Below are 13,007 nucleotides of genomic sequence, written 5' to 3'. Positions count from 1 at the left end.
ATTGTTCCATGTGAATGTGCATGTATACATTATTTGTTATTTATAAAGTACATTTTCTTATTTAAAAACACGTAACAAAAAGAGGGTTTTTTTTGGGGTTCCAGAACAGGCTAGTAGCATTTCAATGGGAAAATTCACTTTGAGATAAAAGGGTTTTGAATTAAAAGCTCAGTCACGGAATGAATTACACTCTTAAGTCAAAGTATCACTGTATGTTACATCTACAAATATAGGAGTATTATGTATAATTCACATTATAATTGCAAACAGTTTGGCTAGAAGATCTACTCGATGATTTCAAAAGACCCCCTCTGAACTGAGTGGCACATAATTAGCATTATTATGCTTATCTGTGGTGGTGGATATCACAAAAATTATGCCCTGATCCTTTTTCTTTCTCATTGGCTATCATTAGTTTAATTTATGTGTCCCAAGATAATTCTTCTTCTTACAGTGTGACTCACAGAAGCCAAATGGTTGGACACCCCATCCTAGAAGAAATTGTAGCCCATTGAATCAGTTGTTGAAAGTTGAGTCAATACTGAACCATTAATTTAGTGGTCCTAGTTTCAATTGGGAGTAACAAGATGTTTCAGGTCATAGAAAGAACATATCATTAGTTGTATAAGACATTTACAATTTTTCTTTGGCATTAACAAATCAAGATTTATTTAACAGTGTAGTGATGGGGGCTCTCTTTTTTTAGAGATGAAGTTCATACTTAAATCCCCATACTTGTCACATCAGTAACATAACACTTGTTTGGCTCCCTTGGTCTCATAGTAAGGGAGCAAAGTTAAGGAGTAGTAAAATGTGTGACCCAGTTATCAAAGTAGTATTCAGTCAGATCTTGTTTTGTTTTGGTTGTCTGCCTGTCAGCTGTGACACTATGAATGAAGCTAGGTAGCTTGATTGTCACTAGCAAAGGGATACGAAAGGCACTCAAGCACAAATGAGCGGCATTAATTTTTAAACATCCATGCATTCACAGGTCATGTTATGTCTCAAATGATTTGTATTTGGTTATTTATTTAGATTAAAAAATAGATGTGGTTGCTAGATTAGTACCCATCCCAAATTTCAAAGTCACAGTACTGTAACAGAATATGTAGACAGTATTCAAAGTTTCATTTTTTTTCCTTTTTAAAAAGCATCCATGGCAGCCCCAAACCTTAGAATAATCTCAGAAAGAAGAAATCATGCATAACTTCAGCTAATAAATAATATCATAATTCTATCGAGGCTGATATTGTTAAGTTATATCCCATGATTTTCCAAATGTTTCAAAATTAAACATTATGCTTTCATAAATTGACTTTATTCTACAAAGAAATAATGTTTATCCCAAATGAATGGTTATTAATACAGTAATATCTATTATGTTAAGAATAAATTAAGCCTTTCATGTAGGATCTAATGGATCCTAGTGAGTCTGGAGGAATTTTACTTCTAAATAATATTTTAATGTTAATAAAATAATTATTTTATATTTAAATATATCATTATAAGATGTTACATTTTTTACTTGATTTATATTTATTTTTGTGACAAGCTGTCCATTAAAAATCTACTAAGATCATCAATTTCTCCTTTAACCTTGACATCTTTGGGTATGCATCCTTCAAGTAGCTAGCCAACTAGGAAAATGTTCCCCAGCTCCTTCAAATTGCCAACCCCTGTTATATATGGAAAGTTTTGATAAGAGCAGATTTTTTCTTAAAAAACTAAAGAGGTTGTATTGACTCTTTTACAGCATGCTTGGGTGGTTCAGGATAACATAGTTGGAGGGGGGAAAATTTAACTGGACGGTGGCACAGGAGCTTGTTGGGTTTTTTTTTTTTTTACTGTCAGGTATTCTGGAGTCTGCCACTCTTCTCAAATTTCCTTATCTCTCCTGTGTTTACTGCAATACTATCAGTATTCCCTTCAGTCTCTCAATATTTTCCTAGCAACAATATTTTGTTGTAGAGTAAATCACCCCCAAACTGATTTGGAGATGATTTCCTCTTTAACAGAGAAGCTTTATTCTGGTGAAAATGGAAACTGCTAGAACCAATTTGTTGATACAGATGGCCTTAAATGCCTGAATTTCTGTACCCTTGTTCGGGCTGTCGCTGTGGGCATCACCTGCAACTTCAAAACGTATTATTGCTCCAGTGCAGGCAGGGAAATGCAAACTTTCGTGATAACAGAATTGTAAGGGAGCAAGGCTATAGAGAGCATTAAAGGAAGAAGAGTTCATGTTGGATGCAGATGGAAAGTCACAGTAAGGGAGCGAAGGAAATGGAAGAAATAAAGCTGAACAGAATGGGTTATCTGAGACACTGAATGGGGAAAGTTGTTGAGAATAGGAAGTCATTGTAGGAAACTTGAACAGCTAAGATATTTTCACTCTGATGAGGCAGTTAATGATATAGAACTGAATAGGAATGAGAAAGGACAGGAAGAGACTAGTGTGGGTTGCATCCAGCAGTGCACCCCCAAGAGTGTAGCATCCCTTAATGGGAATGGAGTCACCCAGTACACCCTGCATAATCTTCTGTGTACTAGATGAAGGAGAATACATAAGTTATCATATTTTGTGGCTCAAGTATAAGTTTTCTCCCTTAGTATTTGATGACTCTCTTGGGGGTATAAATTACAAACTCTCACACACACATTCTTGATTATAAAGGAGACCTCAACATATTGTGATAAACCATGAAAACAATGACATTCTTCATGATTTGGTACTTTGTGAACATTTCATTTTTACAAAACAATCTTTTGTGCAGAATATAGTGCATTTACAGAAAACATACTTTTCTGCCCATTTTTTTCAAACTACCAAAATGTGTAAAAAAATTAAAATTGTTTCATCATAAAATGTGCAAGAACTCTGATCATCTCACCCAGTGGGGATAAAATTTTCGAAACTGCTAATTCTTGCATGCAATAAAAGTAATTGAAGATTCACATTTATTTTTAATATAACACGTGCCTTTGTATTTTAAGTGCATAAGTGTAATGAAAATCAAGGAATTCTGTGGAAGGCAAATAATAGGAGACCAATGACATGACCTTGAAGAATGAAAGGAGTAGTTGGAGAGTAGAGGAGGATATGCCCCCAGTGGGAATTTTAAGGAAGGGAATTGACAATCACAAAGATAGCTTGTTGCAAGTTAAAAATCTAAAACATGGGTGCAGCACATAAGAAGGATTAGTATAATTTATCAAATGAAGCAGTTTGCTATTGAGGAATGGTCGATAAATTATAGTGAGGGCAGTTTCATGAAGTAGTGGGCAGAAAGAAAATGGGTATATCTTGCCCCAGGGAATTGCCATATTTTATGACACATGGCCTACATTGCCACAGGAAAGTAAATAATGATTCTTCCTTTTTTTAATTATTTTTATGGGTGAGTTTTCCAGTATCTAAAACAACCCTGAGAGCATGTCTTTAATGTTGTATTCAACAAAGGGCTAGTTAAAAAACAGCCAGCTAACCTTACTGCTTCCTTGCTCAGTAGCTTCTCCTCTTGTGTGTGGATCATAATGCTGATGGTGCAGTGATAAAGAATAATGCTTCTCAGCAAGTTTCAGAAAGCTACACTAGAGCATACACCTGTATGTGGATTACAGCACCTCATTACGATAACAACATAGATAGAAGAGAGAGAACACATAGAAGAGCAACAAATATTAAGGAAGGATTAAAACTGACTATGTGTTCATGGATAGCTACTGGAGCTTAACATATATAGCTTAGAGTAAAGGAGATAACATGGGGAGTAGGTGATAAGAACCTGCAAATATTTGAGAGGCATTAATATAGAGAAAAAAGGAAAATTTATAGTGAAACAACACTGTTTTAAAAAGCAAACGAGCTTTAAAAGTTGGAAATTTAGAGCACAGTCCTCTGCATGTTTATTTGTATAGTACTATGGAACAGTGATATCAGCTTGTCATGAAATACTAATTTTGATAGATTCTATTTCATTTTATTTTTTAAACTCAGGGGTTTATATACATAGTTTTTCCTTGCTTCCTGTTTTATCCATAGATAACCCACTGAAAGAGGTTAAGAATGAGACAGGCCTGTACCATCTAATGATTCATGACTTTGAGGATCTGAACCTGCCTCTTAATGGTTCAGGATGGATGAAGCATTAAGGGAATTTCTGAGTTACAAACGGCTGTAGCCAACATGTCTTTCAGAGATTGTATCTCTCAACTATCACTATAATTGTGATAGGGCTTAAGTTTATACTACATGGATTTTGCCCTTAGTCAATCATAACGTAAATGCTATAAATCAGAATTCCTGCTGGTTTATACAAATCTAAAAGAGTGCTATGAGCTTTTTAGAGGGGCATGTTTAAAAATATTTGAATACCTCAATAAGAAGAGTGCCTCAAGATTATCTCACCTTCCACATGCTGCATATTACTGATTTATAATTTACAATCAAGTATATAGTAGTAGCCCTTTGTCAATTAAGATTAATTCTTTTTTTCCATTTCTTCACAGGAATGTTCTCTCTGTAATTTGAGAGGTGGAGCACTCAAGCAAACTACTGATAAAAAGTAAGCAACTGATCCAGTAATATCATGCACATTCTCCTTCAACATTGTTATTTTATTGACATCAAATTGTTTTCAATGGGATGTTAGCGGTGGTTCATCCCATCTATCATGTTGTCTGTGGGCTCGTCCTGTTTTCTAGACATTCTAAAGGAAGATTATGAGATATGGATAATTATGGGGTATTTTTTCACTACTTACCCTGTTTCCCCTAAAATAAGACATCCCCAGAAAATAAGACCTAGTAGAGGTTTTGCTGAATTGCTAAATATAAGGCCTCCCCCGAAAGTAAGACCTAGCAAAGTTTTTGTTTCAAAGCATGCCCAACGAACAGAACACCAGAGCATGAAGGATCAGTAAACGTACCTACCATAGAGTGTTGTACATGGAAATAATGGTAGTAACAAGAAATTCTTGATAGGATTCACAGTTTGTCTGGTTATGCTGGTTTGTGATGACAACTACTGTACAGCATATAATAAATGTTCTTTTTTTGTTCTATAATAAATGTAAATTCTTCTTCATGGAAGAATAAGACATCCCCTGAAAATAAGACCTAGACCAACTTTGGGAGCAAAAATTAATATAAGACACTGTCTTATTTTCGGGGAAACACAGTAGCAGTATGAAATATGTGTCAACATAATAACAAAGGAATGCTTCCAGCTTATCTTATGTAACATACATTATTTCATAAGAGTTTATAAGTAACTAGAACTATTGTTAAACCACTTATCAAAGGCTGGAGTTTGAAGGAGAGTGGGCGAAAAACGCATTTTTGAATTGGAGCATGGTTATAGCTTTTATTGGTAACTGATGGTTAGAACCTTGGGACATTATAGGGCACAAATCCTGGCAGCAGGTGACCTGCTTATCACCGAATGTCTCCTGGCTGATGGAAAGTAAGGAGATGGAGATCCACATGGGTGTAAGCCTCTCTGTGTTTCTTTTCTACTACGTTGGAGTGAATCAGATTTGACATCTGTCACTCCCAAGTTTCCTTAAAGGTATCCCACAAATGAAGAGTTCAGCATGCACCCACACGAATCTGGCTTAATGTCAAAACTGTTACAAGAGGTGGGCGGAGTAATCACGTTATTGCTGCCAAAGCTCCTATAGCTGAGACCATTGCTAACAGTTTGTGGCATATAGGATGGAGTCAAGTGAACTTTTCCCACTGTGAGATATGTTCTCCAGAAATCAGTACACTAACAGAATTCCCAGCCTAAACCATACCTTCATGACTGGGACAAACATTGGCATTTTTAAAGGAAAGCTGAAATGAGTTTGTTGGAAGTGCTCTTAAATACTCTCTCTCTAAATATATGTGGTTGCAAAAATGAGTAAGAAGTACAGCACTTAGATTAAAGCTTTCATATACTTTCCACATGTTAACTTTGTATTTTGACATTCCTTTGCCTGTTACATTTTTGTTCTTCACTATGTGTCATAAAGTTGTGTCTCTGTCAGTATTTTTTTACTGCTTCACTTTTTTCAGACAGTGAAGCAGTTTTTAAGGAGGTTGATAGATAATTGGAAACCTCTTTAGGATGCAAATTTATCCTGAACCTTTCCTAATCTTTTATTTATTTATTTTATGCCTGGTTTGTGAAAAAAAAACCCCACAGTACTTATTCAAGCCTTATATTTTCTGGCAATGGATTTATAGGAGACAAGGCTGATGCTCTAGGAAACCTCAATGTGCAACAATTTCATTTAAAAATATGTTTCAATGTCTTCCTGTCCTGTTTAACATAGAAAATACACATTTTTAAGAATGAGAAGTGTACTTCCAGCCACTTCGCTTCTTTTGTTTATTTTTCAGTAGTGCATGTCACTCCCAGAGGGTCCCAAAGTTGCCCACCCTTGATAGAGAGTTGCTATAATAGTTGTCATGGACAAAACCAGTTCAAGTTGAACAATTCTGTAAAACTTCATTGTATATTTACTACTTTTCACATTTTTTAACAAAAAGCTGTTGATGCTGTGTTTTTAGAAGAGCCTTTTTACCTGATTCATCTGTGATCCTTTGAGTTCATTTTGTATAATTGTAATTAGTTTGGAGAAGTAGTCAAAGAAATAATTAGTCACAATGGAGAACTGGACTTTAGTGGGTTTGGAAATGCCTGGGGAAATTTCAATAAAATCAGTGTTGCATTACTACTTTCTCATGCAGACATCATGTTTAGTGCTGGGTTTCAAATCACAGCTAAGGCTTACACAAAGACAGCTCCAAAATGTAATTTATTTTACACTGCTACTTTATCTCTATGAAAATGAACTAACATATGAGCTTCTCTTCTTCAACTGAAAGGCACAGGTAGTTTCCAATTAAGTTGCTAAGTTAGGTTTCTGCTGCTTTGTGAATTTATTCTAAAAGCTAATGTGAAAGTATTGTTTTATCATCCTCTCATTGTTAAATATTCCATACTGAGTTTTTGCTGATGACAGTATATAAAAAAGCAAACGAAAGCTCATTTGTCATTGTTTTCATGGGCAAGTTTTACACTGTTATCTCATGTTCAAGTTCTTTTATTTAGCTCGGGAATTGTATGATTATGACTCTTAATATGGTATCTCCAAAGTTTTCTAAGAAATAAGTATATTATTAACAAAATAATCAGTCTGAGTTAATGGTAAAATGTACCTGAATCTGGTCAGTTTTATTACTTGACCTTTTGGAACAGATTCCAAAAATAATTCCTCACTTGACACCATACTATTTAATGATATTAGTATTCTGCTTATGATTGCAAAGTCAAATCTTGGAGGTTTTGAAAGGATAAAATGGAAGTAGTTCTGTGTTTGTTGAGTAGAATAAAACTTCATTCTTCTACACCAATTCAGTGCTGGTGTTTTTGTAGGCAGTCTTTCTATTAGTCATTAATCTCAAGAAAACTGTGTATTGTCATTAAGATTTTAATTAACTGGAAATGATACACATTGTATCTCAACATGGAGATTCTACTTGGAGTAGAGTAGCAGTTTTTAACATGTGGTCTGTGGCCCCCCCCCCCGGGGGCGGGGGGGAAGCACAATGTCCCTAACAGGAGATCTGTGAAGCTTGAAGAAACATAATAAGCTAAAATAAAATGAATAAATGAAAGAAGACAGATGGACAGAAGGTCATACTGTGATCTGAAAAGCAGGAGTCCTTTGCCATTGATAGTCTTGATGATCACGTTTTAGTACGTTTGCCATGCACTTTAGGGTTTCAATTATTAGTTAAGCCTTGATAGTCCATGGCACCAAAATACAGGGTGTTTCAAATTGATGAAGTATATTTCCCAATGGCAACATGTTGCAATTACACAAAAAGTTACAAATGATTTCATGGGTTATCAGAGATGTAGCGATTTGAAATTGGGTCTATCTTTTTGAAACATTGTATATTTAAAGGTGCAAAGAAAAGGTTAAGAATTGCAGCAGTGGTGTGGGTCCCACCAGGTGAAGTGCCTTTAAAGATCGGAATTGGTTGGCTTATGGCAACCTTTCATGTGGCCCCCAAGTTCCCCTATTGCACTTTTTTTTAAAAAAACAGACATTTGCATCTCAGGAGTTTCCAGCAAGCACTACTCTATGTACAAAAAGCCTCCCCCAGAATGTTTTTTAAATCCCTACAACCAATTTTTATGGGGGGCCAAAAGAGCAACCCACAGCTGTCTGGCAGTAGGTGGGAATGTAACGGATGCAGATTGTGTATGATATGCAGCTATGTACTCTTGCTACTCCTTTGAAGAAATACGTTCTTACTGGTATACTCCATCTACTGTTATGAAAAGTGTTGGAAAAATTGCTTAACTAGGTTCCATTATAAGTGTAGAAGCTTTCTACATATGGTGGGAGGGAACGCTAGCCTGTTTGGTGTTCCAATTTGTTTTACAGCACAAACAAGAAGAATTACAATGTTCTATAGGACTTTATCTAACCAACCTCAGTGGAGCAGTTTTCTATACCTGTGTTTATGTATTCAACCCAGTTGCTATGATCTGATTATTTATTCTGCATTTTAAGATTGGTTGTAATTCTTCTGTGCAGAATTTCACTCTGAAAAACAGGGTACAGATAGTTATCAGGTTACAAACAAGATAGGTTATGTAAGTTTGTTCTTAAGTTGAATTTGTAGGTAAGTTGGAACAGGTACATTTTTTCAGTGTCACTCCAGCCACACACACACAAAGCAAAGGAAAGGGTTAACACTCCTGTGGTGGTTATTTTGCTGTTTGTGTCCCTGTTCAAGATATTTACCTCAATTTCTGTCTCTGTGATAATTGGATTTTGAAAAAAATGGCTTGTCGTGGAAACAAGGATTGCTGCTAAAGCTTCAGTGGAGACGTCTTTTCCCCATGATAATTCTTTCAAGAGTGAATTTCCCTTCCTAGATGTGGCTTTATATCACTTCCTGTTGTCTCACCTCCACTCTTAACTATGAGTCATTTGTAAGTTGGATGTTTGTTACTCAGGGATTGCCTGTATTTATTAAATAACTGTATGTGTGAAAAGATTAATTGAATGAGGCTGCTGCCATCATTTTTCTGGCCATTCTTTGAATTTTTAGCTTTAATTTTTTTAACAGATAAATCTATAATTTATTTGCTAAGTATTTTGAATTTGTTACAAATAGTTATTATACTCTCTCTGCAGGCAACTTTTTAGCTAAATGTTAATTAAGCATCAAGTATCTCTTAATGGAGTGCTGACGGAAGTAAACAAATTTCAAAATATAGATCAAGAAAATGTCAGCTAAATGGAATGCAACACTTTGATATCTCTGACTGTGAGACTACAAAGGGCAGATCTAAAATGCATTTTAAACTTTTACAGATATAAAAATGAGTTGATGAGTTATTTATACTCACTGTAAAGTTTGGAAAATGCAGTGGGAAAAAAATAACCACATAAACATTATAGCTTTTTATTTGTTAATGCTTGCATTTTTCTCCTTTTATTGACAGGTGGGCTCATGTCATGTGTGCAATTGCTATTCCTGAAGTCAGATTTGGTAATGTTACAGAAAGGACACCAATAGACACCAGCAGGATACCTTTGCAGAGGTTAAAACTGGTGAGCAGTTATGGTCCAAAATATAATATATTGTTATGTGATTTAGAAACATATAGCAAACATTATAGATTATGATTGTTTTTTAGAATTACTCCTATTTAAAAATGTCAGCTAACTCCTAACTCGGGAATTTTAATACATATTTAACAGAAGAATAAGAATTGATGTAATTTATAATTTTCAAGACATTTTGCTTTGAGAAGGGGAGAAACTGAAAAAGTATTGGCACACAGAATCATAGAGTTGGAAGAGACCTCATGGGCCATCCAGTCCAACCCCCTGCCAAGAAGCAAGAAAATATAGCTCTCAAAGCATCCCTGACAGATGGCATCCAGCCTCTATTTAAAAGCCTCCAAAGAAGGAGCCTCCACCACTACAGAATGATGGTGTAGTTTTTACAGCTATTGCTGTTTTCAGCTATCATCCCTCCATATTTGTGATTTGATTTTTGTGGAATTAATTATTCATGTATTTGATTTAAAATGTTTTCTCCAGGAATGTCTAGGTCCTCGAGTGTGACTCAGTGGTCAACTTCCTCTGGTCATGCTGGAGAACCTACACATTTATAGAGAGACCTCTATAGGAATATCTAGATCCACCAGTATGATTCTGTGGTGAGCATCCAGCAAAAGTTGACCATAGAGTCATGGTGGGACACCTAAAAATTTCTATACAGGCAGTCCCCAAGTTACAAACAAGCTAGATTCTATAGATTTGTTCTTAAGTTGAATTTGTTGGAACAGGTACATTTATATGTGTAACTCTAGCTAAATCTAACTATCTACCTGTCTATCTGTGGATAGTATAAGGAAGGGTTAACACCCCTGTGATGTTTGTTTTGCTGTCTGTGTTCAGAAGATTCTGCCTTACTTTCTGTCCCTGTGATAATTGGATTTTGAAAAAAATGGTTTGTTGTGGAAACAAGGATTCGTGATAAAGCTTCAGTGGAGATACCTTTTCCTTCCAAGAGTGAATTTCCCTTTCTAGGGGTGGATTTCTCTCACTTTCTGTTGTCTCACCCTTGTTCTTAACTATGAGTGATTTGTAAGTTGGATGTTTGCAAACACCTGTATAGATGTTTTCTCTGGTAAATAATTGCAATTTCTTTATTTAATTTTTCCCCACTTTCATGGGGGTCTTCTTCCCCTAACCCCAGCAAAAGTGTAAGGCTGACTATGTTCCTCCGGCAATTTGTCATTTTGCAAGAACTAAGGTGATCATGGTATACCTCTCATGATTGTAGTAGCCCCGTTGTTTTCTCATATCATTTCCTCCCAAAGCCTTTTGATGTTCTCGCCCTCTAAATCTTGACTTAAAGAATATATTTTCTGCTCACCCTGTCTTCAATGAAAATTCTCTAACATGTACTGTGAACAGGCTTCAGGTGGACTCGTTCTATGTATCACCATGTTTGAAGTATTCCAGGAGAGTTAGGGAGACAGACAAGGGTTAGGGTAGATATCAGATTTCTGTTCCAGATGGATAATGCATATCCAGTGCCATGTTTTCACTTGCTAACTTAGTGATATAATAGCAAAAAAGTAGATGTTCTTTTAGGGTACCTCAGTTGGAATGCAAAAGAGGTGCCAGGCAGACTTGGGCGGGATCTTGTATTTAAACTGTGATCCCAGCTGTGAAAAACCTCTTGTTGAGCACTTACTTCAAAAACCTATCAGAGCTTAGTCTGCTGTCCATTATTTCCTCTTTTGCTTACAAAGCATAAGCCTCCACATTTGTGTGATAGTAATAAATTTCTATCTCATGAAAACATATCATTATGTGCCTGAATATTATCAAGTGGAACAATAATGCAAATGAATATTGTGCCGTCGCGCCTAGGGCTATAACTCTTAGCAACAGAGGCATGGACGTGACATCTTTCCCCAGGGGATTGCTTCTTGCCCTCCTTTAGGGGGGAAACTGGAACTCCCAAAGACCAAAACACTGTAGATAACTCAAAAACTGGGTTTATTGTTCACAAAGGGGTAAAAGAAAATATACATTACAGTCTTTGATTGTTTTAAGTCCGTGGAGCTTTTCCAGTTCCCTCTTTCTCTGGCTGTGAATGCCGGAGCAAACTCAGTCTCAGTCCAATGACCTATGTGTGAAGACACAGTCTTCCTCTGTTGCCAAAGGACTTATATGAAGGCGCTTGAGACTCCTCAACATCGTTCAGGTTGGCCCTGAACATGAAGCGTAGGTCTCAAGGGTAAGAACCTCAGAATTGGTGCTGAGAGGTAACTTTACCAAGGGCTTTTAGAGCCAAGTCTCTCTTCATGTCCATCTGGTAGAGAGCTTGCTGGTGGAATGAAAGGAGGAAACACTGTCCTACTCCAGGAAGAGGTGGAGCCAAAAATTGAGCTGAGTGAGCAATATAACAGGTGCAAATAACATTGATTGACAGATATAAATAAGCAATCAGTCCAACTACATTTACAGGGTAAAAGGCAACTTACAGTTCGACATATAGATGGCGCCACTCGCGCCGTCACAAATATGGCTAAATAATGTTAAATGTGTGTGTGTGTGTGTGCAAGCACCCTTAAGTCGTCTGTCAATTTATTGTGACCCCATGAATTTCATATGGTTTTCTTAGACAAGGAATACTGAGAGTTGGTTTTGCTGGTTCCTTCCTCTGAAATCCAGTCTTTGGCACCTGGTATTTATTGCTGGACTTTCATTTAGCTAAGGTTGACCATGCTTATGTTCCAAGATCAGACAGGATCTGGTGGATTTAGGCTTTTAAGACCAAAATAATTAATATAATACTTAGTTACTTAGATACAGAGGTTCATCTCTTTGACACTGATACATTTTAATTCCTCTTGTCTTTCTGTAGAGTAAATGGCACAAAACATATATATTTGTCTGTTACTTGACCGACAGTCCATTTGTTTTTCTCGCTCTTTATATAATTTCCTATTATTTTTACATTTTAGATCTGTTTCTCCAGAAGTAGAATATGAGTTTTGGAGAGAAAGTTGCCTTTGGGTTTTTGATTATCACAAATTTATATTTGAGAAGTGAATCCAATATAATCATGAGCATAGTGAGAAATTTTATGTCAGAAATAGAATTTCACAGCAAGGATGACTGATGTATAAACCTTTCAGTGTAAAGCTAAGGCATAAGTAATGCCTTTGGAAACCTATGTTTGAGAATTTGCACCTAAAGGCAAATAATGGCAGGTATGAAAACTAAAGATTATAATGCTCATCCTTGAGAAGGGGAAAAAGAAGGCAAATCTTCCCACCAAAAACCCTCCTGCTGTGATTGACTGGCCTCTCAGGTGACCTCTCAGCCAAGGGGAGAGGCAGTGTGGTGCGCATGTGCGGATGAGGAATAGCGCACAAGGCTGGAGGGAGGCTCACGCCAGTTAGT

At 36.3% G+C, this 13,007-nt stretch overlaps 1 protein-coding gene across 5 annotated transcripts in view; it reads left to right on the top strand.

Moving 5' to 3' along the window:
* The window catches only part of kdm4c (lysine demethylase 4C), a 398,176-nt gene that overhangs the window by 232,187 nt on the left and 152,982 nt on the right, over nucleotides 1-13,007 (top strand). For all 5 annotated transcript variants that reach the window (XM_062971935.1, XM_062971934.1, XM_062971936.1 and 2 more), the window contains 2 exons: nucleotides 4,510-4,565; nucleotides 9,518-9,626. In XM_062971935.1, coding sequence (XP_062828005.1) covers nucleotides 4,510-4,565; nucleotides 9,518-9,626 — 165 coding nt within the window. The remainder of the gene's footprint in view (nucleotides 1-4,509; nucleotides 4,566-9,517; nucleotides 9,627-13,007) is intronic.

Source organism: Anolis carolinensis, chromosome 2 (assembly GCF_035594765.1).
Source record: "Anolis carolinensis isolate JA03-04 chromosome 2, rAnoCar3.1.pri, whole genome shotgun sequence".
NCBI classification, from domain to species: Eukaryota; Metazoa; Chordata; class Lepidosauria; order Squamata; family Dactyloidae; genus Anolis; species Anolis carolinensis.
Note: the sequence above shows the minus strand (reverse complement) of the source record. Positions and strands in the feature narration are given on the sequence as shown.